The sequence below is a fragment of the Leuciscus leuciscus genome, assembly GCF_965113295.1.
Source record: "Leuciscus leuciscus genome assembly, chromosome: 24".
Taxonomy (NCBI): domain Eukaryota; kingdom Metazoa; phylum Chordata; class Actinopteri; order Cypriniformes; family Leuciscidae; genus Leuciscus; species Leuciscus leuciscus.
Genome location: NC_138723.1, coordinates 26,907,442 through 26,934,579, shown reverse-complemented (window position 1 = coordinate 26,934,579; position 27,138 = coordinate 26,907,442). Strand labels below are relative to the sequence as shown.

General features: G+C 38.7%; 2 protein-coding genes across 3 annotated transcripts in view; one reads left to right on the top strand and one right to left on the bottom strand.

Annotated features, from left to right (window-relative positions):
• The first annotated feature begins 3,275 nt into the window (after positions 1 to 3,275).
• hapln1b (hyaluronan and proteoglycan link protein 1b) lies at positions 3,276 to 9,398 on the top strand. Its single transcript, XM_082157036.1, has 4 exons — positions 3,276 to 3,416; positions 4,675 to 5,037; positions 6,784 to 7,086; positions 7,267 to 9,398. Exons 1-4 carry the CDS (start codon positions 3,311 to 3,313, stop codon positions 7,554 to 7,556), a joined length of 1,062 nt encoding a protein of 353 aa, XP_082013162.1. The 5' UTR covers positions 3,276 to 3,310; the 3' UTR covers positions 7,557 to 9,398.
• A 1,845-nt stretch (positions 9,399 to 11,243) lies between these two features.
• The window catches only part of vcanb (versican b), a 30,671-nt gene continuing 14,776 nt past the window's right edge, over positions 11,244 to 27,138 (bottom strand). For both annotated transcript variants that reach the window (XM_082157018.1, XM_082157019.1), the window contains exons 7-15: positions 25,640 to 26,374; positions 22,136 to 24,025; positions 21,829 to 21,942; positions 21,615 to 21,728; positions 16,834 to 16,992; positions 15,653 to 15,735; positions 13,225 to 13,369; positions 12,964 to 13,146; positions 11,244 to 12,294 (exon numbers count right to left, since the gene is read on the bottom strand). In XM_082157018.1, coding sequence (XP_082013144.1) covers positions 12,161 to 12,294; positions 12,964 to 13,146; positions 13,225 to 13,369; positions 15,653 to 15,735; positions 16,834 to 16,992; positions 21,615 to 21,728; positions 21,829 to 21,942; positions 22,136 to 24,025; positions 25,640 to 26,374 — 3,557 coding nt within the window. In that variant the 3' untranslated portion in view covers positions 11,244 to 12,160. The remainder of the gene's footprint in view (positions 12,295 to 12,963; positions 13,147 to 13,224; positions 13,370 to 15,652; positions 15,736 to 16,833; positions 16,993 to 21,614; positions 21,729 to 21,828; positions 21,943 to 22,135; positions 24,026 to 25,639; positions 26,375 to 27,138) is intronic.

Sequence of the window (27,138 nt, the reverse complement as noted above, 5' to 3'; positions counted from 1 at the left end):
TGTCATCGGCCTAATGTCTGGTGCAGAAAGATTGTGTGGCCTTCAAAGACAGCGAGTCGTTTGAAGGGTGAAAACAGTCCTCTTATTGATGTTATGGAGATTAAGTGTTACGATGCACTTTGTAGAATCAAACGTAAGCTTTAAGCACTAGTAATTGAAATCACAGGTTTACACTGCATCTATTTGTGTTGACCTGTTTCTGTATTCACCTGAAAATCACCACTGCCATCTGCACAGGTCTACTGTGGACTCAGCAGGTTTACTGCCTTAGGCCATTCAATTATGTCTGCCTTTCCTTGCAAGAATAATTAACCCATTTACCAAACCCATTACAAACAAAATCTTAATCTAACATGCGCATATATTCATCTCACGTTGAAATTAGAGCATGCTCTCTATTTCTGCTATCAGGTGTTATTAGGATTGCTAAAGGACATCTCTGTGCTGTAAGTTCAGGTAACATCTTAATTAAAATGGCCAAATGCAGACTGATTAATCAGTATGGATTATATATAATGGTCCATTACTAGTAAAGATGTATTGCATTTCTTTGACAAACTGCAATTATACTTTGCAATGCTTTCTGAAAGAGCACATTGCTTGAAGTCAGGTTGACTAGCATAATGCAGGATCACTGAAGGTTACATTTTTCTATATTTGTCTGGCACTCAATAAATTAAAGTGAAAAAAACTCAACCACTATCACTTCTCGAGATCTACTGCCAAATGAAGAAAGGAATAGCCCTCATAGTGTTGTAAAGTGATCAGCTACGACTACTTAAATCAACCACTTAAGGGATTATGTTTTGGCATATTAGGGAATGGGGTCAAAGGGGAATGAGGTTCTGGCCAAAAAGAATCCATAATCTCCCTGAGTTTTACAGCTGCTCAGAAACCAGTAGGATTTGTTGGGGAATGACATGATGAAATGCCCCCCAAGTTGTCTCAATGACCATTGTGTAGTCAAACTTTGTATACTGTCAAGTCGTGCATTTAGTCTCCGAACCTAGACTTGTCTAGCAGAATATTTTCTTGTACTAACAAAAGACTTTTTTAACAAAAGTTCTAAGTAAAGACTGTAAATATTTAGTTCTATTCAGAAACACAAATCTTTTTTTATCTTTGAAATTGGGTTTTTTATAAGCCATACCCAATGCATTAAAAAGTACTATTTACATGAGAATACATGGGAAGGTTAATTTCAGAGCCATTGCTATCAAACATCACTTTAAAATGACACTAATAGACATGTGCTTAAAAGCCCAGTTAGCTAAACACTTTACATCATTCCCTTAAAAAGTATAACAAAAGAAAGGTTTGGGTCTTGCAAAAGAGATTTCCATATGAGGATTGGAAAGTTCTACAGAAACAATCTGGGACAATCTGTGCTTGAGTTTAACAAGCATGTTTAATCAGGACCGATCCCAGACCTCAGATTGTTGACAAGTTATTTATTTTCTTCACAGTTGATGCCATGGTTTTCTGCTTATTCCACTGCAGCAAGAGTTTACAAGTGACCTGGTCAAAGACCTTGAGCATGTTTAATGAAAAATTGGCATTGTTGTTAAACAATAAATTAAGCTGGCAATGCTTATTTCAAAGATCAGGATTTAATGTCAAGATGGTAACAGCAACCTGGCTTAAACGTACAATAACAAGAGGAGTACAAGGTTACGTATCAGAGTATTGAGTCACTTTTTAAAGTGGGCTGTCTTAAAGCAAATTCACCAATCAGATTTGTTTTCTGGCAGCAAGTGATTTCAACAACAAGGGATATTTTCCCCCAATTGCAGAATCGGTGCCTCTTCCCAGAAGATAAGTTCTCAAGTTGTGCAAGACTAAGATTCTTGTGATGCTTATGTGAATTAGCTGGTGGTCTGGCACTGTTTCTAAACCATTGCTGTTTTCTGATCAACTGCAGTCTATGCGTTTAGGACGTTTACCCACATTTAAAAACTCAAGGCATGAATTGTTTTCCTTGTGCTTGACCTCACTGTATACAATGGAATGTCACAAAGGAATGTGGTTGGTAACAGTGTTCTCTGTCAACAGCACAGTTAGTGTGGATAAGAGTTAAAGGTCTGTGTTTGGTTAACCGTCAGCATGCAAACCAGAGCATGTTTGACAGTCGTTACACTAAAAAGGCCTTAGGGTCATTTGGGCGGGAACAAATTCTTTTAACAGTAATAGTTGTGCCGTAAAATAGCCTCGTAGGGTAATTCAGCACAGCAGACCTCCAGTGTCCTCCAAGCCCCTACCCAATGCAGGGTATTAATTTTTTTTAAACAATGCCTAGAGCTCGTTTGCATTGTCCTTTTTTATTTTTTATTTTTTTTTGCAACAGAGGACTTGGAATCCTTCTCCTAACCCATATGATTTGACCTTGTCACAGTTGAGCAAGCTCACTGTACCGAGGTAACTTATCTGTCACAGGAGAGGGCACTGCATCTGCGAGTCCTCACTGTTATCAGCGGTGGCTTCCTGGTATGCGTAATGACTGTTTGCAGGCTGGGTTTGGGGGGGTTGGCTATTCTGCAGAGCAGTTCTGCTGACTGCAGTAGAGAGGAACTACCTCAGTGCGTCAGCACTCTGAAATGAATGAAGAAAAAACGAATCAATCAGAGTGACTGCAGAGAGAGAGGGAAGAGTCTACACACTTTCTAAACCTGATCTTTTGTGTAGCCGTCCTCACATGCGCTAGTGGCTGGGAGCACACGCTCCGTAAGATGGTAAGTCCTTTTTGAGCTTGGTGTCTGTAGGGAAACGAACTGTGTTGTAGAAGTGTGCCTGCAAAGTTTTGTGCTAGTTTGTGCCGTAGTGAGCATCTTAACTGCACTTTTCTCACACTTCAGTGCCTCTTAAGGTGAAGGGTACAGGAGGCAGTCCTGCAGCACTGTCGGATTGCACTGATATTAATTGGGATTTATGCATGCGTGAAAAGTTTAAGGATCCAAGTAATTTATTTCTGTAGCTGTCCTTTTTGTGTCAGTGTCTTTCTAAACGATGTGGCGAAAAGGACACTGTGTGCGCTTGTGTCTAGGTGACAGCACTGCACTGGGGAGTTACTGCAGATGGAAATGTGCATGCAATCTGGTGCAAGTCACAAAATACTGAACTCTCTCACAAACTCCTTAAAGACTAAAAATATAACTGTAAACTGTATAACTGAACTGATCTCCTTCATAATATGAACTATGGGATATACAGTAGATAAATGGTTTTGTAAAATGCAAACTGTCTGACAGCCCTTATTCTTGTGTTCTCTATGTAGTGAAGTACCCCCCCCAACCCCCCGGTGCTATAAATCAAGATGGCCTTCCTGCTTCTCTTCCTCTTGGTCCTCTCCGAGAGCCGAGCTGACAACTTTGATGAGGCATACAGTGACCTGGAACACTACAGGACAATATACATATCAGGTAAGAGATGGGAAAAGGTGTGTTTGTGTGTGAAAGTAAATTGTAGAAAGAGAGTGTAGAGAGATAGAGAGGGGGTTGTACTGCCCATCCCCTAAATGGTGCTCCCCCTCCAGCATTTCTTAACAGGGGCACTCACCGTAATTATCTCATTGGGTGTTGGCTTAGGTGATTCAAAACCCTCTGGCTCCCATCACAGGACGCAAAGTGGCTGGAATTACTTACTACAAGTGTTAAATAATTGATAAGCTCCATATTTACTCACACTGAGATATGATAATAGTATCAGCCTCCCTGACCGCATATGCAAAATAACCAAGATTAGTTTTTGTGAACAACAATATATTAAGTATAAGTATAAAAACACCATAATGTGTCGACAAGAAAAGATGCAATGACAAGTGATTACAACTATCTCTGCAAAATGTTGACCCAAACAACCACATCAAATGCACAACAAGTCTTGTTAGCTTGGGTTCAATTTCTATTTTGAATCATGCAAAGTAGCATCAGTGAAATCCCATTTGTTCAAAAAAACGGAAATCATGTGGCACTTACCTTCCAACATTTTTACAAGACGAAAACTTGTTGCATTGCACCTGGTTAGGACACTGTGCCAGTGCCTGTATTTTAAAGCTTGGTTGACGTTTTGACAGAGAAGCAGAGAACCCTTAGCAGAAGCTGAATTCATCTGCAGTTTAGCTGCAGTGTGTCTTTGCTGACCGGATAACTTGCAGGTTTTCATCAGATCCAACTCAGTTGCTGAGAACTTGTTTGTGACAGTCTAACTCTGATCCGTATCTGACACCCTGTCTATTGGAAGAGTATGGGAGAGTTTTATTTTGATATACAAATCCTTCTAACAGTTATTTATAAATGAAAACTGTCAGGCATTTCTATAGTTATATGTGCACTAAAATGGTTGCAAGAGTAGCAACACCTACTGGAGTGTCTTCATTGGAAGAGCATGCACAGTTTCTGTCATAAACATGTAGGGGAGTTTTATTCCTAAGAAATGTAGCAAACATGATGATTCATGTATTTGCATAACCACAACAGTATGTAGCAATAAGACAAAGAGAGATTCACAATATCATCTTTGTGAAACGCCTTATTGTTATTGGACACCAACCAATGCAACAGGGACAAAAAGAATCAGAGCCATGGCTATTAAATCAGTTGCAATCTGCATTAATATTGTATCTATTTCTTTACTTACTACTTGCATGAATATCTGAATATGACTTTCTTTTATTTTTAGAAAATGGCCCTCGACTCTCAGTTGACACAGCACAACCCAAAGTAATTTCACAACGTGGAGGCAACGCAACACTGCCATGCAAGTTCAACCGGGATCCCTCGTCTGCCCCAAATCCCAAACTGAGGATTAAATGGACTAAACTGACTTCAGACTATCTTAAGGAAATCGATGTTTTCGTAGCTTTGGGCTTTCACAAAAAGAGCTATGGTCAATTCCATGGCCGTGTGCACCTTCAGGCTGCCAGCGAGAATGATGCCTCACTGGTTATCACTGAGATCATGCTGGAGGATTATGGGAAATACAAGTGTGAAGTCATCGATGGCTTGGAGGATGATACAGCAGTTGTATCCCTTGACCTGCAAGGTAAAGCATAGATTCATGTTATCTTGCTGGATTTTCCTGCACAATCTCAAGGAAATGTTCCTCTAGCAACATTTAGCCTAGTCACACAACACCAGGTCTTTAAAGGATTAGTTCACTTTCAAAAAAATGTTTGTAGATTATTTACTCACCCCGATGTCATCCAAGATATCCATGTCTTTCTTTCTTCAGTCGAAAAGAAATTAAGGTTGAGGAAAACATTCCAGGATTTTTCTACACAGAATGGACTTCAATGGCAACCAACTATACCAATGTTCAAAGAAGGTTCAAATGTCCGTCTCAATGCAGCTTCAAATGCTCGACACGATCCCAGTCAAGAAGTAAGGGTCTTATCTAGCAAAACGATTGGTCATTTAAAAAAAAAAAAAAAAAAATTATAGACTTTTTAACCACAAATGCCCATCTTGTACCATCTCTGAGATGCGCCACGTATCGGAAAGGTCATGATACATGGCGTATCGCCACAATCATCATGTTGGAAAGGTCACGAAAAAAAAAAAAATAATAATAAATTAAATTAAATTAAAACAAAGATGTCAGACGATTTTGAAGTTGGAGGAGAAAATGAGATGAAATTTTTTGCCCTTCCCTACCTTTTTGAACCGGAGTACACAGACAAATAACTTAGATGACGTGACGTGTGACCTTTCCAACGTGATGACGCAATGCGTGGCACATCTCAGAGATGGTACACGACGAGCATTTGTGGTTAAAAAGTATATATATATATATATATATTTTTTTTTTTAGAAAATGACCAATCGTTTCGCTAGATAAGACCCTTATTTCTCGACTGGGATCGTGTCGAGACTTTGAAGCTGCATTGAGACAGACATTTGAACCTTCTTTGAACATTGGTATAGTTGGTTGCCATTGAAGTCCATTATATGAAATCCTGTAACGTTTTCCTCAAAAACCTTAATTTCTTTTCGACTAATGAAAGAAAGACATGGATATCTTGGATGACATCGGGGTGAGTAAATTATCAGCAAAAGTTTTTTAGAAAGTGAACTAATCCTTTAAGGTACTGTAGTTTTAGTTTTGTTTCAGAAGATTTTAAGTCTCACCTTGGTGCTTGAAGATCAGTTTTGCTGGTGAACAACATGGCTTGCAGGTCTACCAGTTGTCATTTGGTTGTGTTAATGCAAGTATTGCACGTTATCATTAACCAAACTGTTTTCTATTTATATTCTGTACATCTTCTGCATCTTTTCAAACATGGTAACCTCAAAAGTGGCCACATTTTGTTGGTGCATGTAAAAATGTTGCTACAGCAACATTACCATTGTGACACTGGGCTGTTTTTTTGGGAATATTACACAATACTATACACAGTTTATGCAACATCCTTGGCTGTTCCTCAAGCCAATTAGATATGAGATAGCATTGTGCTGACTCTCTTCACACTGTGTGCAAGGTACACACTATTTAATAGTCTTATAATGCAGACTAGAACAACTTTTAAATCTGGACCATCAGCAAGATCCTGACACAAGAGCAATCAGGGCCAAATAATGGGACATTTATTTGGTCCTTGCTGTCTGCATTCTTGGCATTACTTCAGCTGCATGCAATAAATCAAAATTTAGATGGTCCGACTCCATTGGAAAAAAACTGATTTAGCAATCAGAAATTTGATTATTGCCAGATTACACACATAATAAAATGTGAACTTCTATTATGAAATTATACAATTTCATACCTTTTATGGTCTTCGGCTTTCTACAGGCATTGTGTTTCCATATTTTCCTCGACTGGGTCGTTACAACCTGAACTTCCCTGATGCTGAGAAAGCTTGCAGTGACCAGGATGCCATTGTGGCATCTTTCGACCAGCTGTACGATGCCTGGAGAGACGGGTTGGATTGGTGCAATGCAGGGTGGCTCAGTGACGGATCGGTGCAATACCCCATCACCAAACCCAGAGAGCCATGTGGAGGCAAAAACACCATTCCCGGTGTGAGGAATTATGGGATGCGTGACAAGCAAAAAGAAAGATATGATGTCTTCTGTTTCACCTCTAACTACAAAGGTTGGTCCTTTCCAACTGTTTGATAAAAGACATTTAAAATGCTAGCAACTCCAAAAAATTTAAAGCAACTGATCTGATACATAATGTGTAGAAAAAACTAATTGAGTTCAACCATGCAAAGAATCTCTAATGAAAATTATTGGCTTTGAGAATAAACACTTTCCCTTTTCTTTTTTCCAGGACGTTTCTATTATTTGATACACCCTTCCAAGCTTACATATAATGAAGCAGTGCAGGCATGTCAAAAGGATGGTGCTCAGATTGCCAAAGTTGGGCAGATGTACGCAGCATGGAAGCTTCTGGGCTACGACCGCTGCGACGCAGGCTGGCTGGCAGACGGTAGTGTACGATACCCGATCTCAAGACCACGCAGACGGTGCAGTCCCACAGAGGCCGCCGTACGCTTCTCTGGATTCCCAGACAAGAAGCACAAACTCTACGGTGTCTACTGCTACAAGAGTGACAACTGAACATACAAACCATACAACTCACGAACTAAATGTAATAATGTAAGGCGTTAGTTCGAGTGCATTAAAACTGTGACAAAGTCTCTAGATACTGTAATACAGAAGGATTTGAGGATAAAGAAAGTATTTGGTGTTTGTTTGAAGGAAAGATTCTGTAGGATTAGGCACCTCAGGCGCCCTCTTCCCTCAAAATCAGGAATTCACTACAAGATGGCAACAGGACAGGAATAGTATTCATAGGATGCCACAGAAATTATAGCTACGTGTTTCAGGTCTGAACTATCATATACAGCAGTGCTGAAGGAAGAGATATTTGACAAGACTGCAGTAGAAATTCACACTGTGCTCTTCCATTTAGCATGCAGTAGCCTGAGGGATGTTCTAGAACCGAATGACAAAAAAGCTTAAATACTTTCAACTGATACCTTTGGGCAATTAGTTTGTCATACAAGAACATCATATCCCATATAAATAGCATGATGGAATATATATTTTCTGTTGATAGGAAAACAAATTCAACAAAAGTGCTAAATACCATACAGAAAAGTTATGGCACAATGAACGCGATTTTTCCTTTTGCCATCCTTACAGGGTGCTAAATTGTATTATTTCTTAAAAACATACCTTTTTAAATTTAGTTCAAAAACAGTTTATGTGTGGACCAAACCATGTTGAGTCATATGTCGCATTAAGAAACAAAACATTGTTCTGTGATTTTTTTTAACTATTGAAATATACAAGTAGAGTGTTTATAAATGTATGTTAATTATCTCTTTTCTTGAAACAATGTGTTTATAAGATGTCTCCCCTACGTCACAATGTAAGAACTTCAGAGCTCCACTGTATCGACCTCGTCACTGTCAAACATTTTTTTGTCTCCAGGATGATGAAGAAATTTGTTGTTCATACCACAGACATCATAACAAAAACACTGTGTTTCAAAAGTAAATCAATTATTTTTAGTATTTCTGTTCTGTTCTATTTCAGACCTGAAATTCATCAATTCATGAAACCATAGAAAACCTATCTTCAAACATAGCCCATAGCGATGGTGCCAAATGTTAATACAAATTAGTTTGCTAGAGGAAGTCGTGCTAAAGAAAGCACACGGCCCAGTTTCTAGCCCATGTGATGAGTAGTTTTAGTCTATGCATGTTACCGTTTACAAATAGCAAGACTGAGGTGGTCAAAAAGATGACAGTGCTAATGACCATGTTGTGTTACTTAGTAAAAGAAAAACAGCACAATGAAATTTATCTTCTATTGTAGAAAAAAATCGACCTTGCAGGTAAAGGTTTACTCAAAGACGAAGCAAAAAAATAATGGCACAACAAAAAAGTGCATAGTTAGCATGTTGCATTCAGTCTTGTCTATGAAGCAGTAGACCTTCAGAAAAACATGTCAAGCCAAGGCATTTGGAAACAAACAATTAAAACAGACTGCCAAGCTAAGACAAAAACAACTTCATATTGTTTTATTCTTGTTATCACTACTATTAGAGTCAACACAGCCAGTTTAGAACTACGGTCAAGAGTTTTAGCCGCTACACTAAATTACCAGCTCCACAAAATATTTCTAAATATTAAAGGTTTCAAAATAATTGCATATGTATTCACATTCATTTCATTTTGTTTTGACTCTGGCAACAGTACATGTGCCTTGTTTACAAGACTTCAGAATAAATTTTAGAACTGGATGCTTAGATATGTCTTTATAGGCAGCGTTAACATTTTTCACCCTTGTTTTGTGTACATAAAGTATAATTAAACGGATGATTTGACTGTATCAATGTAAAAAAAAAAAAAAAAACATTGACGCAAAAAAATAAACAATCAGTCAAATACATATTTGGTGTGGTTGTTTTCTCACTGCCAAAACACAAAAGAGAGAAAAAAAAAAAAAAAAATGTCAAGGAAGAGAAATCGCAAATATGTCATTATATCTGTTTTGCCAGTTCTGTCACATATTTTGTGTCTCAGCTGATTGCTCAATAAATAAATAAAATAAATACGAATTAAAGCCACAATATGTAACTTTTTTGCTTTAAAAATAGCAAAAATCACTATATCTATGTTATATATTTTTTTTAGTTGTGTACTTGCATTATCCCGACTGTTTCCAACAACTTTCAAACCAGGAGAAATTTGTAATTTAATTCGAGAAACGTCCCGTTTCATTATTTCCGTTTTGTCGCCGTCAATGGCGTCATATCCGTGTTGTCCCTGGTTTCCGCTCGTACTGCCATGGCAACCAGAGCTATGAATCAGAGCCCTCTGATAGTAACCAAAGCGACTGACGGTAGTTCGCAATGTCTATTTGCACGCTGTTGTTGTTTCGTTCAAACATTATGGACCATGGCAAGCAGACTTTGGATACAAAAGGAGAACTAAAACGAGAATCAATATCAGCGCGGTGTTTTCGAGATGCCTAGAGCTCCCATAGACAGTATATAAACGAGAGCTCCACGTCCGAGACTTCGACCGCTTCTACATGTACTTTATTAAACAGGTGAGCACATTTACATAAAACTAATCAATGTTATATAGCTCAACATGATGAAATGTTAGAATATGATCTGTATGTTATTCTAATGTTGATCTAGCTTACTGTCTCATACAGACAAACTAACATATACATTTCAACACATTCAAATGCAGTTTAGTGTGATAGTGTAATGTTAGACCAAGTGAAACAACGCTGCGTTACCTCACAAGTTTAATTTGTCTAATAAACTGACCTGTGCCAGTGAGTAGTAATTCTGCACTCGCGTGTAACGTTAGTTCAGTAGAATGAAATGTCCATATCGCGTCGCGTGTGGAGCTGATAGCTGTCTCTTAGCAATCCCGAACTGCTTCATATCACAGTCATGATAAAAGCATCGATGTATTCAGTCATCCATAAACATTATTAGATCCATAGATTAGATCGGTCGGCTTGACGTTGACGACAAGATCCATAATTCTTAGCAAATGTTGCGTCATCAAACTACGCCTTTGTTATTGTAAATAGGTTAGCGACCCCTAGTGGCGAAAAATTCCATACTGTACGTTTAAAACCCCCAAAACATATGGCAGGGATGAGGTTGGTATCTAAAAACTGTACATGTTATATTTTAATCATGTTATTCGAACCTGCAAAATTTAACAACAATGAATTCATCAACATTGCGACTATACAGATGGCCTAAAGGCTAACTAGCCTATGTCATGGACTAATGCCACGAAGCTATTTGTTATGGGTCTTTAACTAAAGATTGTGGTAACGGTGTATTTTCACTTTAGTTTTTTCAGGTCAGGTGTCAATTAAACTGAAACCATATTTCTGGTCTCAAAACACTTGCTAGCCAAAGTCACTCAGAAACCACAAGTGGAATGACATATTTTCGGGTCCGATCACCGATGGAGTGAGGAGTGAGGACCCTCTTGGAATTGCTCAAATTATTATCAGAGATGTAATCTCAAAAGTGTTCATGTTTAACCATCCCCATCCTTACCTTGTCAACGTTAGCAAGTCGATTAAGGCGTCGAGAAGAAAGTCGTCAAAACAGAGTCTATTCCCGTCACACGTCAACTTCAAGATGGCGCGGGAAAATCTCCGTTACATCGCCCTCTTTTGGTCAACATCAGCCATAACAACTTTCTATCACAATTAACGTGGGATTTTTATGAAATTATGCAATCAAACACACGGTTTAAACGTGTTTATAATATACTAATAGCGCTTTATTATTTAAAATCTCACAGTTCATTCATTGTTATAGGCCTATGTATCTTCAGCAATAAATTAAACTTCTATGGCTTCATGTAACATTTGTAATAATGTTTGACAAAACTGCTAGTTCATTCAACCACACATACAGTATTCATATTTTCATATTTTACCATGACATTCATTTAAAAAAAGTAAAAATGATTACAAACCCACATATAAAAAAAAAAACTAAAATATATATTTCGATGCCATATGAGAATATGATTATGAGAGTGTACAATAGTTTGGTGTTATCGGAGTAATCCTCACAACTAGAGAGGATGCTGCCGAGGAAGATGACGATAAAGATTTGTTTTCCAGTCATGAGTTGCAGTCCTTTCAGCATTGTTTGTCCTCCAGCCCCGTGACATCCCTTTTTCATCCCTCACCACAATGTGAAACAATATAATGCCTATTGTTCTTTTACTCTTCGTACATGCGTACTGTAATTGTTTTGTTTATACTCTGCTCGTACCATAGTGCTCTTTTATTGAGCCAGAGAGAAAAGGAAATCCCGTTCTTCGTAAGCAAAGGATACGGATGACTTTTTTTTAAATTACAGTCAACATTCACAGCTGTTTTTACTTGTTCATTATCTCTACTATATACATTTCAACCAGAGACCCCCCCCCCTCCCCTTGTCAAAACATTAAGACATTATTACAATATGCGATGTACACTATTGCATAGTCAAAGATAAAGTACACTCTCAGTGGGTGTGTGATGGTGTTTTTTGCAGTCCCTCAGGGTAATTCACTTCGGCTCTAAAACATTCATCAGGCACATAGTTTGGCTTCGCCCCTTTCGACTGAAGACCTTCTCTGTGGATGTGAAGCATCTGTAGCTCTGGATGGAGATCAGTGTATGGAGTCCTCAGTTGCTTTTAACCAGCGATGATGGTACTGCGCCGACTCACTGTAGCGTCTCTTACTGTTGTTGTAATAGTTATTGTTTTGATATTTGTGTGCATACGTCTTCTGGTAGGTAGATGCTGCAGATTAAAAGGCAAAGATATGTTAACTTTTACCCAAAACTGAAAATGTTGTCACCATTTACTCGAAAATTATTGCAAAATGTCTTGAGTGAGACATTCATTTGATATGAAGGTTTTTATTTTTTGAACAATCACTTAAATAGCAAAAATGCTTTTGTGTGACTTCAGAAGACCTGGAATGCACTTTCTATTTGTTTTGTTTTTAAAAGGGGAAAGAGCACTAAAGTAATTTTCAAGAATCCAAAATCATTCAAAATTGTTTCAGTTAATAAAAAATAAAATAAAAACTTAGATGAAAAACAAACTTAAAAACCTAAAAATGTACTTATAAATTGTAGTCGGTCACTGATTCCAAGTTACAAGACAAAAATGTTAGTTAGTAACATATTCCATTACATTACACATAAGGTAATATGATCTGACTACTTTTTGATTACTTTTAGATTACTTTTGACCTGAATGAATGGCCAATGAATTATGAATAATTTACTGGCATTGTGAGAACAACATGTAATCAATATGTATTTTAAAACATAATATAATTACAAGTACTTAATTTTTGGAATCTGATTACATAATTCAGAAAATGAAAACTGAAAATATAAAAATAAAAACAAATTCAAAACTTTAATAATAATACTAAAACAGCGCTATAATCAGACTTACGATTCAAGCATGTGATTTTGGGCTTGTCCCAGTGGCCATCTTCTCGGCATCTGATAGTAGGAACGTGTCTTTGGATGAAGCCGTCCTTGCAGTGGTACCTGACCAGAGAGTTGATTTCATAGCGCGGCTTCATGCTGCCATAGATATGGGCGTCTTTTAGGACAGGGGGCTGACCACAGGACACTGGGACAGAGGAAAAAGAAGGTCAAAGACAATGAACTCACAGCAAGCAACACTGCAGACCAGCTGAGGAGGTCTCACCAGTGCCCTTCTTGCAGGTGAAGGTCAGGTGGTAATTGCACGGCACATCATTCCACTGGCCGTTCTCATGCCAGATCATCACCACGCAGTCCTCGCCCGTGGAGAAGAAGCTGTCCGGCTGACCCTCTCTCCAGTTCTCAAATTGCTAGAGCACAGGAACACAAGTATAGTGTGTTATTCTATCCGTGCACCACTGCATGTGCCCACACGAGGGTGCAAATATCACATGTAAGAATCAAAATAGAATGAATTTTATACACATCTGGAAGGGCTACATGGGACTTTCCTTGATAAAATGGGGAAACAGGATGAGTTATTCAAACAAAATGTACTGCTGCATTCAATTTGCATGGGTTGAACACAAACACACAAGCCCCATTTCATGCGTGTAAAGTCAGAAAGAAAAAAAAAACATAAAAAACAAAACAAAAAATAAAACAAGATGACGCAAGGTCATTCCAAACATTTATATTCATAATATATATCATTTTAATATATGCATATAAATACATACACAAACACGTTTTCATGTTTCATGGGGACTTTCCATAGACATAAGGATTTTATACTGTATAAACTGTATAATATATTTCATCCTCAAACCTCACTTAATATGATTTATATGTTGTTTTCCTCATGGGGGACCAAAAAATGTAACCGCACGGACAAGGATTTTGGATATTGCGATCTTTGTCAGGACATTTTGTCCCTATAGCATAGGGTTTACCAGCTTTTATGTTGTAATGACTTTCAGTCAAAATAAAATACTACTTAATATAAAATAAAAAAGCTACTACTATTTTTGCAGTATGTAGTATGTGTCCACCTTATTTTTAATGTAAGAGCAGGTGCAGCAATTATTATCGTAATCATAAAACGTTTTACTGTTTACTGAACTTTTGATATTCTTTCAGTTATTTACCCATTGCCATTAATAAATCAGAAGTTTCACATATTTACAGGAAATAGCTTACTCCTGTGTTGCAAAACAAGTTATATATACTGTAGACAGTATGCAAAATTTCGGTATGCATGTGTAAAAACGTCTGAGTGCTGCCCTCTTCAGGTTGAACGGTGGCTACTGCAGTTTAATTTTCCTATTGGAAGTTGTTTCCCCGCATGACATAAGCAGGCACCAGCTCACCACGCCCTTGGTACGAGCTCACCACGCCCTTGGCAGCCCCTGGTATAAAAACATCTTGTTCCGTCAAAACCACTGTAGCGAGTCAGGAGTTGGAATTGCAAGTATTGAAAACCATCAGGATAGCGTATATTAGCATCTAGTTAGCATAGCATTTATATAGTTATTTAGATTATTTCATGTAGCCTAGGTAGTTAATTAGCATAGTTGTTAGTGTAGTATTGTTAGAAGCATAGTTAGTTAGTAGCATAGTATTGCATCAGTTAGGATGGCTTCAAGTTAGCATAGATTTTTAGCATTAGCTTTATCTGTATTTAGGACAGTGGTTAGGTTGCATAGCTTTTTTGGAAATTAGGCGCCAGTGGTTGCATGCACTTGGCCTGGAAGACCGTGAGTTCCCTCCTGTGCAACCTGCATTTTACGCGGGATTGCTTCTCCAATGCAATGGCGGTGGAAATTGGCTTCTCCAAACAGCTCACGCTGAAAAGCGACACAGTGCCAAACGCTGCTCCTCCTGCATGGACTCCACCGCCGCAGCGGTGTCTTTATGTGAGTGAGCATATCTTTTTTATCACAATTTATGTTCCTTCCTATTAGGCTAAAGTTAACCCTCTGGGGTTGACAAACGCGCCGGCGCGTTTTGTTGGGTTTTTTCACATAGCAGCAAAATAGACATAAAACACTCCGTCATTTATGGTCATACAGACTTAAGAAATATGAAAAAATTTACTTTAAAATGTCTACTTTTTTATGTGTCCACTTACAATCGAAACAAAACATTGTGCTTTTGTAAAAAAATAAAAAATAAACAGGGTATTTTTTCTGCCTCACAGTTTTTGTGAACTTTTTTTCTGGAGCACGTCTCTAAACTTAAACAAAACTCAGCGAATACTAGTCACACGGGCATAAGCAATATACCTTTATAAACATTTACATCTCTGCTAATAAATTATCTAATTCAAAACGAAAACAAATATTCTCTGTTTATGTAATCTGTATGAAAAGAGAGAGATGTCAGTCGTTCTCATGGCAACTCATCTGCTAATGTGAACATGCCTACAGAAAGCGCTATTGAAACGCGGGTCCAGGTGCACCCCTCCCCCCTTTAAAGTCTGTGTTCTCACAAATTTTAGGATCAAACAACCTCATTTAATCATTGTCAAAAAAAACTAAAACAAAACAAGAATGACTCATAACTCTGCAATCCTGGACACCTGGAAGTTGGAACACAGAAGTACATCTAATAAACAGACATTATTAGGATCAAAATAATGAATCCCATCTTACCATAGGGTGTCCATCAGTCCAGCGGAAATCATTGTTAAACATTTTATCATTCAGTCCGATCCACTGATAGTCATGGCCCAAACCTACAAGACAATTACACATCTCTGTCAAGTCCAAACAAACAATCATATAACTTTAGAAGGCTTAGTTGAAGAAGATTTAGTGCACAAGTTGTATAGATTTCTGTTTATGCTACTGGTTATCTGTTTCATTCTGCTGCTATTGGTGGGAAAAATGGATAGTTCCCGCTTCAAACTGCTGTGTCAGACTGGTCAGGAAACTCAAACAAACAGAGCAATGTTTTGATAGCACCACATGCTTTTGGGGATAATCAACCCACTTATAGTTGTCTCTGCATATTACACTAGGAAATGAGAACATATTTTAACATAGAAAAAAACACGTCTTTAAGCTATTAATCTTTTTGTGTGAGGACCTTTGCAAACTTCTTTGACATCTTTAATAGACTACCTGGCTGAAGTGAAAATAGCAGGAAATCAGTTAAACCAAACCACACATCAAATGACAAACAAATGTAGAACAAATCGTTTCTGTGCCCGAAGCAGCCAAGATGAGGTTTGTTTAGTTTGGAGTCAACAGCGTGGTCAAGCACTTTTAATATGACATATGCTTTGTTTAATCATTGCAAGATCATTTGGTCCTGAATATCTGTATCTGAATACCCCCTGAGTATTAACTCAAACTTTCAGATAAAATATTTTTACATAAAGAAATAAGAGTTGGCAGAAACGTAGAGGTGGTGACGTTGAAGTCATGTGACCGTGGTGAAGTTCTTTTATAGCCTACGTTTGGCTTTTGACTACAGCCGATTGTATTTAGGCTTCAAAAAGCTGTGTTCATTTGTGAAGATGAACAAAACGTGTAAGAATCATAAACTTTTGTTGGTTGCAGAGCTTATTTTCTGCAAAAATCCAAAAGCCAATGGAAAAATCCAATTGGGTTTTTGTCGAGGGAATGCGTGTGATGCGAATTTCTGGGTTGGCCTACAAAAATACATCATCATCACTACAGCTCTCTATATACAATACTAAAGGAGTTAGGAAGTAAATGAATTCAGGGTTTGTTCAAGCCCTATGCAACTATCAAGGCAATACGGATGTCTGCTTTGGCAAATACCATTCGTAAATTCAATAGTTCATAGTTCATGAAAAGGAACTTACGATTTACAAAGAGCTGCTCCTCGTGGGACAGGACGCTGGTGAGGTGACCGCCCTGCAGACGACACTCTCTTTCCCCGGCTTCCCATGTCCGTCGGTGTGTGAAGTATTTATAGCAGTGGCTCTGAAACTTGTGCCAGCCAAAGTCACAAACCTCTGTATCTGAAAGTTTGAATAACAGACATTTAATCATGAGAAACAGAGGAAAAGAAACCTAAAAATTAGTAAAACAGACAATACATATTGGATAGCTTCCATAATATCATCCATATCAATGCACCCCTATTCAAAAAATGCTTTTGTAATTCATTATGCAGCTACAGCAAGCATCATAGTACCCATAGTTTATGAAAGAAAAGATGTCTCATGATAGCCATTTTCTTTAGCATTAGCCATGAACAAGCCTGTCTTTCAGATCATGTATGGTTATGGTGCAGAATGGACACACAGAACTGCATCTGTTTTGAGTACTGCCATCAACTGGGTTAACCTAGTGCAAAGCACTTTTTATTCTATGCCATACAATGGAGATCATCAACATTTTACTTGGACTGAAACCCCCTAATGACCGCAGCGCTCAGTGTGAAAGCTAAATGCAAACAATGACATCTAATGAGGCTGGAAAGAAAACTAGTAAATGAGGCCAAGTAAATCATCTCAGACGCACGGCCCATAGTGCTGTTTTCTTTAACTGATTACACGGCATTACAAGCTCACTTCGTCCTTTGCCTTGAATGTCCAAACTGCTGTCATAGCCTAGTGCATGTACTGTATATTAAAAAAATCTATTATAATTGCTACAATAACATACAAATCTCAAATTTACTTGAGAATGTATATTATCCCTCCAATTTCAGTTGTGGATTTTAAATTGCCTACTTATTTCGGGAGACCTACAGTAGAACTAATACAGACAATGGATCAAATCAGGACAAATACTGTAACCACCAGTCAGTAACTAGAAACTGGCTGTTGCATGCAACTTTGGGTCTTTAGGGGCTTTCACACCGGATGAACCTTTTCATAGTTCCTAGAACTTTTGGCGGAAGTACCCGGATTTTGGCATGTTCGCACCGCAGGAACTAGGAACAAATTTTGTTCTAGGAACTCCTTTTGGAGGAACTAATTTAGCTCTTACTTCAGAGTAGGGTCTAAACCAGCACTATAGGAACTACCAGTGACGTTAGTGTATGCTGATTGGCTGAACGCACGCGAAACACCAGGCCATTTAAAAAAAAAAAGATAGCCTATATTTTACTCCAGAAACTAACTCTACAAACATGGAAAACAGTGATAGATAGGCCTCTTAACCTTTACTCTAAGGAGAAAATCCAACGCAACTTTGAGGGGACCAAGCCAAAAACGATTATGTATTTCTGCTCAGCAACACTGGACATCAACCACATGGCATACACTAATACCTTTTCATATACTGTCTACTTTGTATGTATAACAGTTCTATCTAATAACGTATTAGACAGATCGTAAACTAATGAACACGGAGAATGCGTGAAAAGAAGAGGCTCTGGCGTTCTCAGCGCCGTCAAAATAAAAGTCACAACAACAAGCGTGGTTTACGACACTTCAGAGTTCCTACTGGCGGTGCGAACGCAACCAGGAAAATGTTCCTAAGGGAACCATTAGTTCTCGGGGAACCACCCTGGTGCCTAGTTCCTAGAACTACCCAGTGCGAAAGCCCCGTTTGTCAGAAAAAAGTGGAGAGCTTTTGTACGTTTTCTTGGCTAGGCATCTTGGTCATGACAAGGACTCTTTTTTTCCCCCAAAGTTCTGTCAAATGCTATTTCAAATTTTGGCTAAAATATTGCATTTATCGCAATATCACAAAGTTTAATGCAGCAGCTATGAATGAATTGTTTTCAACTGTCAACAAAGGTCCAAATTCAGCTTCACTGATTAAACAGAACTGTATTTAAAAACAAAAGTGTATTTTTTTTTATATTGCATGGAACACAAGAGTTTTGGGTCTTTTTACGATCTCCCCTGATCTTTAGCTAAAAAGCCTGAGAAAACAGATGTCCTCAGAGGTGATGTGTTTGAATGGAGAAGATTAGCTCTGCTGACTAATGGCAGCAATATTTTGTATGAAGCTGGAACCAATCCATTGGGGGACCAACGCCCAACACGACCGCCAAGCCTGTGCAAGTGAGCGTAAATGTCAAGTCCTGAGAAGGTTAATAGCTCTCTTCAAAGTTAAGACATGCTCTCATTCATAAGTCGACTGATTATTTTCATAGTGTTAAGCTAAAGGGATACCCCTACACAAGACATAGGGAGGTGTTTAATGGTTTCTATACTGTGGCTTGTCCCCAACATAACTCAAAGGGGTCTCCATGAGCCTCTTAGACAAACAGCGGTTCATTAACTGATTCCAGCTGCTTTCGCAGTACAGACCCATATACCAATTACAATCGCCTTGCCAGAATCCTAAGGGGTCTCACCTTTAAGTGAAGGAACAGCAAAGAAGGGCCTTGTCCCAACCCTGCTTCATGTCATCGGAGGGGAATGGCTTGACTTCATCATCCTCGAACATTAAACACTGTCCACAGCCACGTTAAATAGAGATTCAATATTTTCTTTTTTTCTATGAGTTGTTTGTCATAGTGAAAACCACAACAGACACTCCAAAAGGGATGTTCTCATATTTGAAGTGCTTCACTGAACATTTCGATGGGTAATGGGAACTAACTGTAAAAAGGCTCTTACTGCACGCCAACAAGACACTATATGTCAAAGTGATTTGTACCACTACTTAATACATTTTATCTTCATTTCATGCATATCAGACCTAACCTCTTCTCAGAACAATGTCAAACCAATGGCCAGACTAAATTATCAGCATGCCAGCAGATTTAGCACCTATAGATAAAATGCTTTGTTACCCCTTCAAGCCTCATGTGATGGTTTAGAGACAACATGTCATGAAGACCTGGTATAACACACAATAGGGTTATATTATACTAAAATTAGTTAAATCAATGACACAAAAGAAGAATAAACAATGAAAAATACTTTTAAAGCATATTTCCAACAATACAATATGTCACTTAGACATTCCACAACTTTACAAAAACCGATTCAACAATCTGCGAAAACAAGCTCCGACCAATGCCAACATAAGCCGACACTGATCAGATGAACTTGTCTGTTGCAGTTGGTCAGCATCTGTCAGTGCCATGTGAAATGGCCTTAAAATATTCAGTTATGTATGGCTTCAGTGTAGATCTCAGTCAGTCTTTTGCTATTGCCAAACACTGCTAATAATATTGGTAAAGAAATTAAATAATTAAAGGATTCAAAATGATTTAAGGGAATAAAGAAGAAATAAGAACAGTAAAATAAGTTCTAGGTCTAATTATAGACAACATAGTTGTGAAGTAATTCATTTAAACTCTTTGCAAATAATATTTTATTTAGAAATATGCACTTGTTTGTATGTCTAATATGTAAAAAAAAAAAAAAAAGTTTCTTTTGTCACACTCAGTTATGAAGGACATTTAAATAATTGCATATTTTCAATTAAAAATGGCAAAATTGCATTAAAAAAAGTTGTGTAGTTTGCATCACTGTATGTTACTGTTGGTCGTTAAACATATCCATCGTAAAACAGTTGTCAAATATTAAATGTTTAGCTACCACGCATGCACTCTTTTACTGTAAAAACTAAAAGCGTCACGTTGGAACTCATACTCGTCTTCAATGAACATTAAGCCCCGCATTCTTTGATCTGATTGGCCATCATTTTGACATTGACGAACAGCGCTGTTAGACCGCTGAGAGAGACCAGCCTAAAAATTTTAATTTTTAAACTGTCTGCCATCCTAACAATAAACAGAGCAGTGCGTAATGGAGAGCAGCATAAAATATCAAATATTAGGGGGGATAATTTGGCCATTTCCAATTATTAGGTGGGACTTGTCCCACTCAATGCCTATGGTGGTTATGCCTTGCGCTGAAATATGCCACATTATGAAGTTCAGTGCGTTGCAAACGTCATTTCATGCAGGCTTTAATTAGTTTCCGAAGCCTTCTAAAAGTCACAGCCTAAGCTTGGGACCTACCAAGTCATGCTTTTGTGGACAAGTATGACGAGGTGACCAAAGGAAAATGCACTCATCATTTACGTAGCCACTCTAATGTGCCTGGGACCATGCCAAGTAAGGCAGTTGGCTCAGGAAAGGCTCAGCGAATTGCTCATTTGTGAGAAGTGTGGTGGGTGTTAAGGACAAGGCAGTACTGTCGCGGACTGGCTGACCTTTTCTCTGAGCCCTATTGTTGGCACAAATCTGCTTTCATCCCTCTGGACACCATACCGTAAACCCTCTGGAGGATCAGGTCTGCCAGATGTGATGAACTGTGTGGTTTGGTTTGCCCATTGCTAACAGTTTGGACAGACCACTATATTCAATTTGCTTCAGTGGAATTATTAAACAGACACTATTCACTATTTAGAAAATAGCCCCATAAATCATAACATATTCCATTCACCAGCTCCTACAAATATAAAACGAGTTATAGAAACATTTCACTTATTGGAAACCTAGCTGGCACTCATCATGTGTAATCATCATGTTTCAGGAATAAACCATAACATTTATACATTAGGCATTGTGTGTTAGCATGAAAATGATGTGATAGAATCGTATAGCAACTTAGCATACCACAGATACAGTCCACATTTTGTTGGAAAAACACAAAAAAAATATCTTTAAGAAATTGTTATATTAGCCTAATTAAAACAATTGTATAGCATCATGTTTTTATACCTTGCTCACAGAGGGCTCCTGAATAGCTGGGCAGACAGACACAACTGAAAGAGTTTAACCCATCAATGCATGTAGCTCCATTGCGACAAGGGTTCGACTGGCATTCATCAATGTCTACAAGAATTAGGATATGAAAATATGTTACTTTTCTTACAGAAACTCTAAAAAGGTTCATTAAAAGTGAATAAAGCTGAAAGATTTAAAGGGTTCAAACCATTTTCACAATGTTCCCCACTGAATCCAGGCATGCAGACACAAATGTTTTCTTTTCCATTAGAATAGCATGTTCCACCATTTTTACACACACTGACAGAGCATAGTGTGAGACCTGAAATAACAAGTACACATCTATTAGTGGATGGACATATCCACTATGGACAAATTAACTACGAAGCAATTAAAGTAATTCCATTAGTTGTAAACCTTGAGATAGTAATTTTGGAAATTACCTATTCAACACTATACAAGATAAGCAAGATAATTTATGAGTTAAAAAAAATATATATTATGTGAAACTGTACCTTGCAAATCCAGCATATCATGGCTCTCAACAGTGTAGCTGGATTCCGTCCAAACCTCTTGTTTTCTTGTGGTGAACTCTTCCCTGGATGGTGGTTGTCCTTCAACAATTGAGGGACCTGCCAGATCTTCATAATCTGCTTCATTTGCCACAGTACTTGTGGCTTCAGTAGTGGTGAGAATGTCTCCTGTAGCAGAAGTAGTGCCTCTATCCGAGACCTGAACTGGCTCTTGCTCATTTAATTCTGTAGCAACACTGGTGGAGGGACGACTGGAAACTGGAGTAGATGAAGTGAGAGGCTTCTCCGTTGAGAAAACAGGTGGAGAATGTGATATTTCTTGTGTTGTCTCCTGTGAAGTCTCAGGTGTCTGCACTGAGGTGGTTGTGTCTTCTGAAGATGCTTTTTGGATTAAAACTTGATTTCCAAGATTTTCTTGGGAGGAAGACATTACTGCTCTAAGACCATCAGTGGGCAGAATGGTGGTCTCTGAACTTTGGGTTGTGAATTTTGTTTGAGTTTGGACACTGGTAAAACTCAATGGTGTTGTGTCTTCTGCAGAACCTTGATTTCCAAGATTTTCTTGGGAGGAAGACATTACTGCTCTAAGGCCATCAGTGGGCAGAATGGTGGTCTCTGAACTTTGGGTTGTGAATTTTGTTTGAGTTTGAACACTGGTAAAACTCAATGGTGTTGTGTCTTCTGCAGAACCTTCAAATACTTTAGTATTTGAAGTACTCATTTCTTCAGATTGTTGAATGAGAAGGGATGGAACAATAGTTTTAGTGAAAGGTTGATTTGAGAATGCTTCAGTTGGCTGATCACCAGAGCTGATGTCCTCAGAGATGGTGAAGATCGTGTTAACACCTTTTTCAATCTCAGGGACCAACAAGGGACTCTCAGTTGTACTTCTGTGTTGGTCTTTCTCAGAATGTTTATTATAAGCAGTGCTTTCCTCTGAGATTTCCCCTGTTTGAAAAGTTGAGACCACCTGAATTGTAGGCTCTGTACTGGACAAAGCCAAATTAGCTGGTTGCCTTGGCTCTTTGGGATGAGTACTTGTTAAGGAACTTACAGAGCTGTGAGAAGAAACAGAGAAAGATGGAGATAAAGTTGAATGTTTTGGTTCTTCTCCTGAATATATATCTTGTCCCGAGGCTTCTTCTTCAGCGGAGGTGGAGCCCTCAAAATCTTCTGTTTCTGGCTTCATTTCTTTTTCTACAGTTCTGGATTCTGGAGTTGTAACAAATGGTCCTTTGGTGGAGGAATCCACCCCAAATGTCTGTGTAGTCTTCTCTGTTTCAGCTATTTCAGTCTCATCAGTAGCTACCATATCCGGGTCATTAGATGCCGTTGTTGGCAGCGTGTCATCTGCAGAACCTTCCAATGGTGTATATTCCTCTTCATCATCTGTTGGGCGTATCCCAGAACCATCTTCGAACTTCGACATGCTAAATGATATGGCTTGTGAGGTCATCTCCTGGCTTGGAGACTTAGTTGCAAACTTGGGAAACTCTGTCGTGGTTATACTTCCCGATCTCTTTGTTGTGAAATGGGGCTCAATTGGGGTTCCCGTCGTTGAGCCAGATTCATTTGTCTCAGGGGAAGATGTGATGCCTTCAGCCTCCACCATCAGTATTTTTATCAGATCATCAGGGATGGTTTCTTCTGTTGGTGGAATAGCAGTGTCAAACTGGTCTCCTCTGGCCTCCTGAGTTTGGTCAGTGTCTGGTTTCAGAGTCAATTCGTGCTTTCCATTAATGAAACTTAGTTCTGGGGTGATGGTAACAGGAGCTAAGGGATATATATCAAGGTCTCCACTGCCCAAAGGTGGCTCATTTTCACCAGGTAGGGCATGAGTGTTGCGCCCAATGAATTCCAGAACAGAATCAACTGCAAACAAAAAGGAAAAGACATTACACAAGCGTTTTCTAAGCGAGTTAGTTTATAGTTGATACTGATTTAGCCAACAGCTTTTTTCAGCTTTTAAGTGAAGTGACGTGAAGGCCAAAGTATGGCAACTCATACTCGGAATTTGTTCTCTGCATCCAAGTTAGTGCACAAGCACACACACACACACACACACACACACACACACACACACACACACACACACACACCAAACTGTGGACACACACACCCAGAGCAGAGGACAGCCATTCATTGCGGCGCCTGGGGAGCAATTTGGAGGTTCGATGCCTTGCTCAAGGGCACCTCAGTCGTTTCCTGTCGATATTGAGTCCGACGCTCTAATCATTATGCTGCAACCGCCCCCCTAGATCATCTATGATCATCTACTGTAAAGCATGCTTCCATATTCAGTTTCAACTTTATGTTTCCAAGTTACTTTACAGACGTCTTAGAAACTGGCACTGCATGTATATTCCACTTAAAGGCTAGAGTCTCACTTGAGGCGAATAAAATGCTCAATCCAATTATGATTTTGGCTGTCAAGGTATGACTTATTATTGTTCCTACATAAGAAGCTTTACTTAAATACAGTAGAATGAATTGCTTATTATACATTTCATCCAGAAATATGTCCCGGTGAGACCCTAAAGTCACTATATTGCAAAATCACAAGGCCCCTTTCTTGTTCAAAATGTGATTCCAGCTACTGTTACATTACAAATTAAACTGGGTGAAATATAGCCAGAAATTTGACTTCATATATATCCTTTCCTTTGATGGTCATACCAGCCGCCATACACGGTAACCTGATCCGTAGACTGGACGAGGTAAGGGAAAGTAATTAGCTTGCAGTGATTACTTTGCTGATTGATGTTTTAAGGGGCTTTGCCATTTAACCCAAGAGACATTTGTCTGTGGCTTTGAGAGCTACTCTTTCTCACACTCAACACCTCTGTCTCTCTCTGTTGTTTTACTAGAGTAGATGCCCCTTTAACAATCTCAAATGGTATAAATGGGTCGACTGATTAATGCCGACCCACAGGACCTACAAGACAGGAACACTGGCTACAGTTCATTTACAGATGTTTATCAACCTCATCACTCCTTCCAGCAACACTGGAAGTCAATTAAGGTCATGGGAAGGCATGGAAGAACTGTTTCCCCTTACCCTATTTACGCATGTAGGCAGCACTACTGTTTTAGCTTTACTTGTGGATGAGGTAAAGATTTAACACAAACCAACTACTAAAGCAACTGCATAAAGTTGCATAAGTCCAGATGTTGTTTGCGAGACAGCAGGCGTCGCGACAGAGCCAAATTGTGTCCTCTCTCTAGCCAAGATCTACATTCATTTTGCATCTCAATGTTTCCTAAACCCAGTCACTCATTTACATCATGCTGCTTTGGACTAGCAACAATCACAGAAAAACACTGCTGCACCAATATATGAAAGGATAAGCAAAATTGGTTAATGTGAACAAGAAGTCAATGTATTGAATGATCATTCTTTCTCTGGTAAAATTAGATTCAATATGATTTTTTTTTTATGCATGGACGAAATTGTATAAAGAATCTAAAAACTTCCATCTGACCTACCTGACTGATTTTGGTCCGTTATGTTGACTATAAGCATATTGATGTCTTGTCGAAAGTTGACATTCTTCATGGATTCAATCTGCTGGCTGTGCACAACCTCTTCACTTAAACGCGGGGTTATCATGGTGGACTCAGCAACGGCCGAACCTTCTTCGGTCGTGTTTGCAGTGATTTCATTCTCTTTGTATACAATTTTTGGCTTGTCTGAGTCTCCTTGGAAGGTCGTAACGAACACATGTGAAGTAGGAATCACACTCTCGTGAGTATCCGTGTCACCACTGATGCTACCCTCAGTACCACTGTATTGCTCATGCGGAGTATCCAGCACACTTTCCCCTGCGGTGGGCTGACCGGGTAGCTGGATAGGGAAAACAGAATCTAAAGGAGAGTATGTATTTGCACCAGGGGGTTCCACTTGCACCAAGGAGCTGTCCTTGTCTTCATAGTCATTAAAAAATGTGGTTGGGGTTGCCATATCTGAAATTGTCTTGTCTTCAGTTGGTACAACAACTGTGGCTTTAGCAGAAGGATATGCTTCAGGAGTGGCTCTTTCGCGTGGAGCCATACTTGTAGAAAACATGGATGGTGGTTCTTCTGTGGTGCCGTGGGCTGGTGTAGAAGACATTGCTTTAAGGGAAGAGACTTGAAGGCGGTCCGAGAGAATTGGAGATGTTGCAGGTCCAGCTGTAGGTACAGTCATGGGTACAGTCGTGGGAACAGTCGTGGGATCCCATCCTGAGAACAGAACAGAGAGAAGAGAGATGATGAATTTTTGGTGAAGTGTAATTTTGGTGCCCCCTATAATGGCACCAAATTGAATTACAAAAAGAATGGCTTGTTTCCAAACTATTTTTCCAAACACTTGCCCATCTTCCATTGTTTAGCTAGTCCCATATTCACGGCATTTATTGACATCAGCTGACAACTAAGACTGCCCAAACAAACAGAGAAATGTTGAAAGTGCCACAGTGCCAACCTACGAATGGATTTTTTACAGTATATTTGTCTATACATATTAAATCAATCTATTAACACTGACCAAGTATGCACAATCACTGTCAAGATATTTTTAAACATTTCTAAAAACAGCAACAACAGCAGAATCATCTAAGCATGAAAGGATTTTTTGGCTGGTAAAGACATATTTGGGGAAAATTACTTGCTATGACAGGGTAGAATTTGACAGTGTACATTTATTTTGAAATTCTAGCTTCCTTTCCAGAATGTTTTTGGCTAGGTTGCATTTTGCCTAACCACTTATTTTGTCTCTGACCAGTAGGTAAATAGTCTTGAATAACTGCAGTTGGAATGCTTTATAATATAAGTGCCAAAGTGGTTTCGTTTCTCACAATAGATTCATCAAACCGTACCACTTCTCTCAACGTGCATGCTAACTCTGACACACTTTCACAGACCTATTAAAAAAAAGGTAAATGTGGCCAAGTTAACTACACTATAATGTTCACTCCAGTCTGTTCATACACATATGACTGTGTGCT

Coding starts and splice junctions, on each gene's coding strand:
- hapln1b (XM_082157036.1), top strand. CDS start 3,311: ATGGCCTTCCTGCTTCTCTTCCTCTTGGTCCTCTCCGAGAGCCGAGCT. Junction 5,038..6,783: donor TGTATCCCTTGACCTGCAAG/GTAAAGCATAGA, acceptor GGCTTTCTACAG/GCATTGTGTTTCCATATTTT. Junction 7,087..7,266: donor TTTCACCTCTAACTACAAAG/GTTGGTCCTTTC, acceptor TCTTTTTTCCAG/GACGTTTCTATTATTTGATA.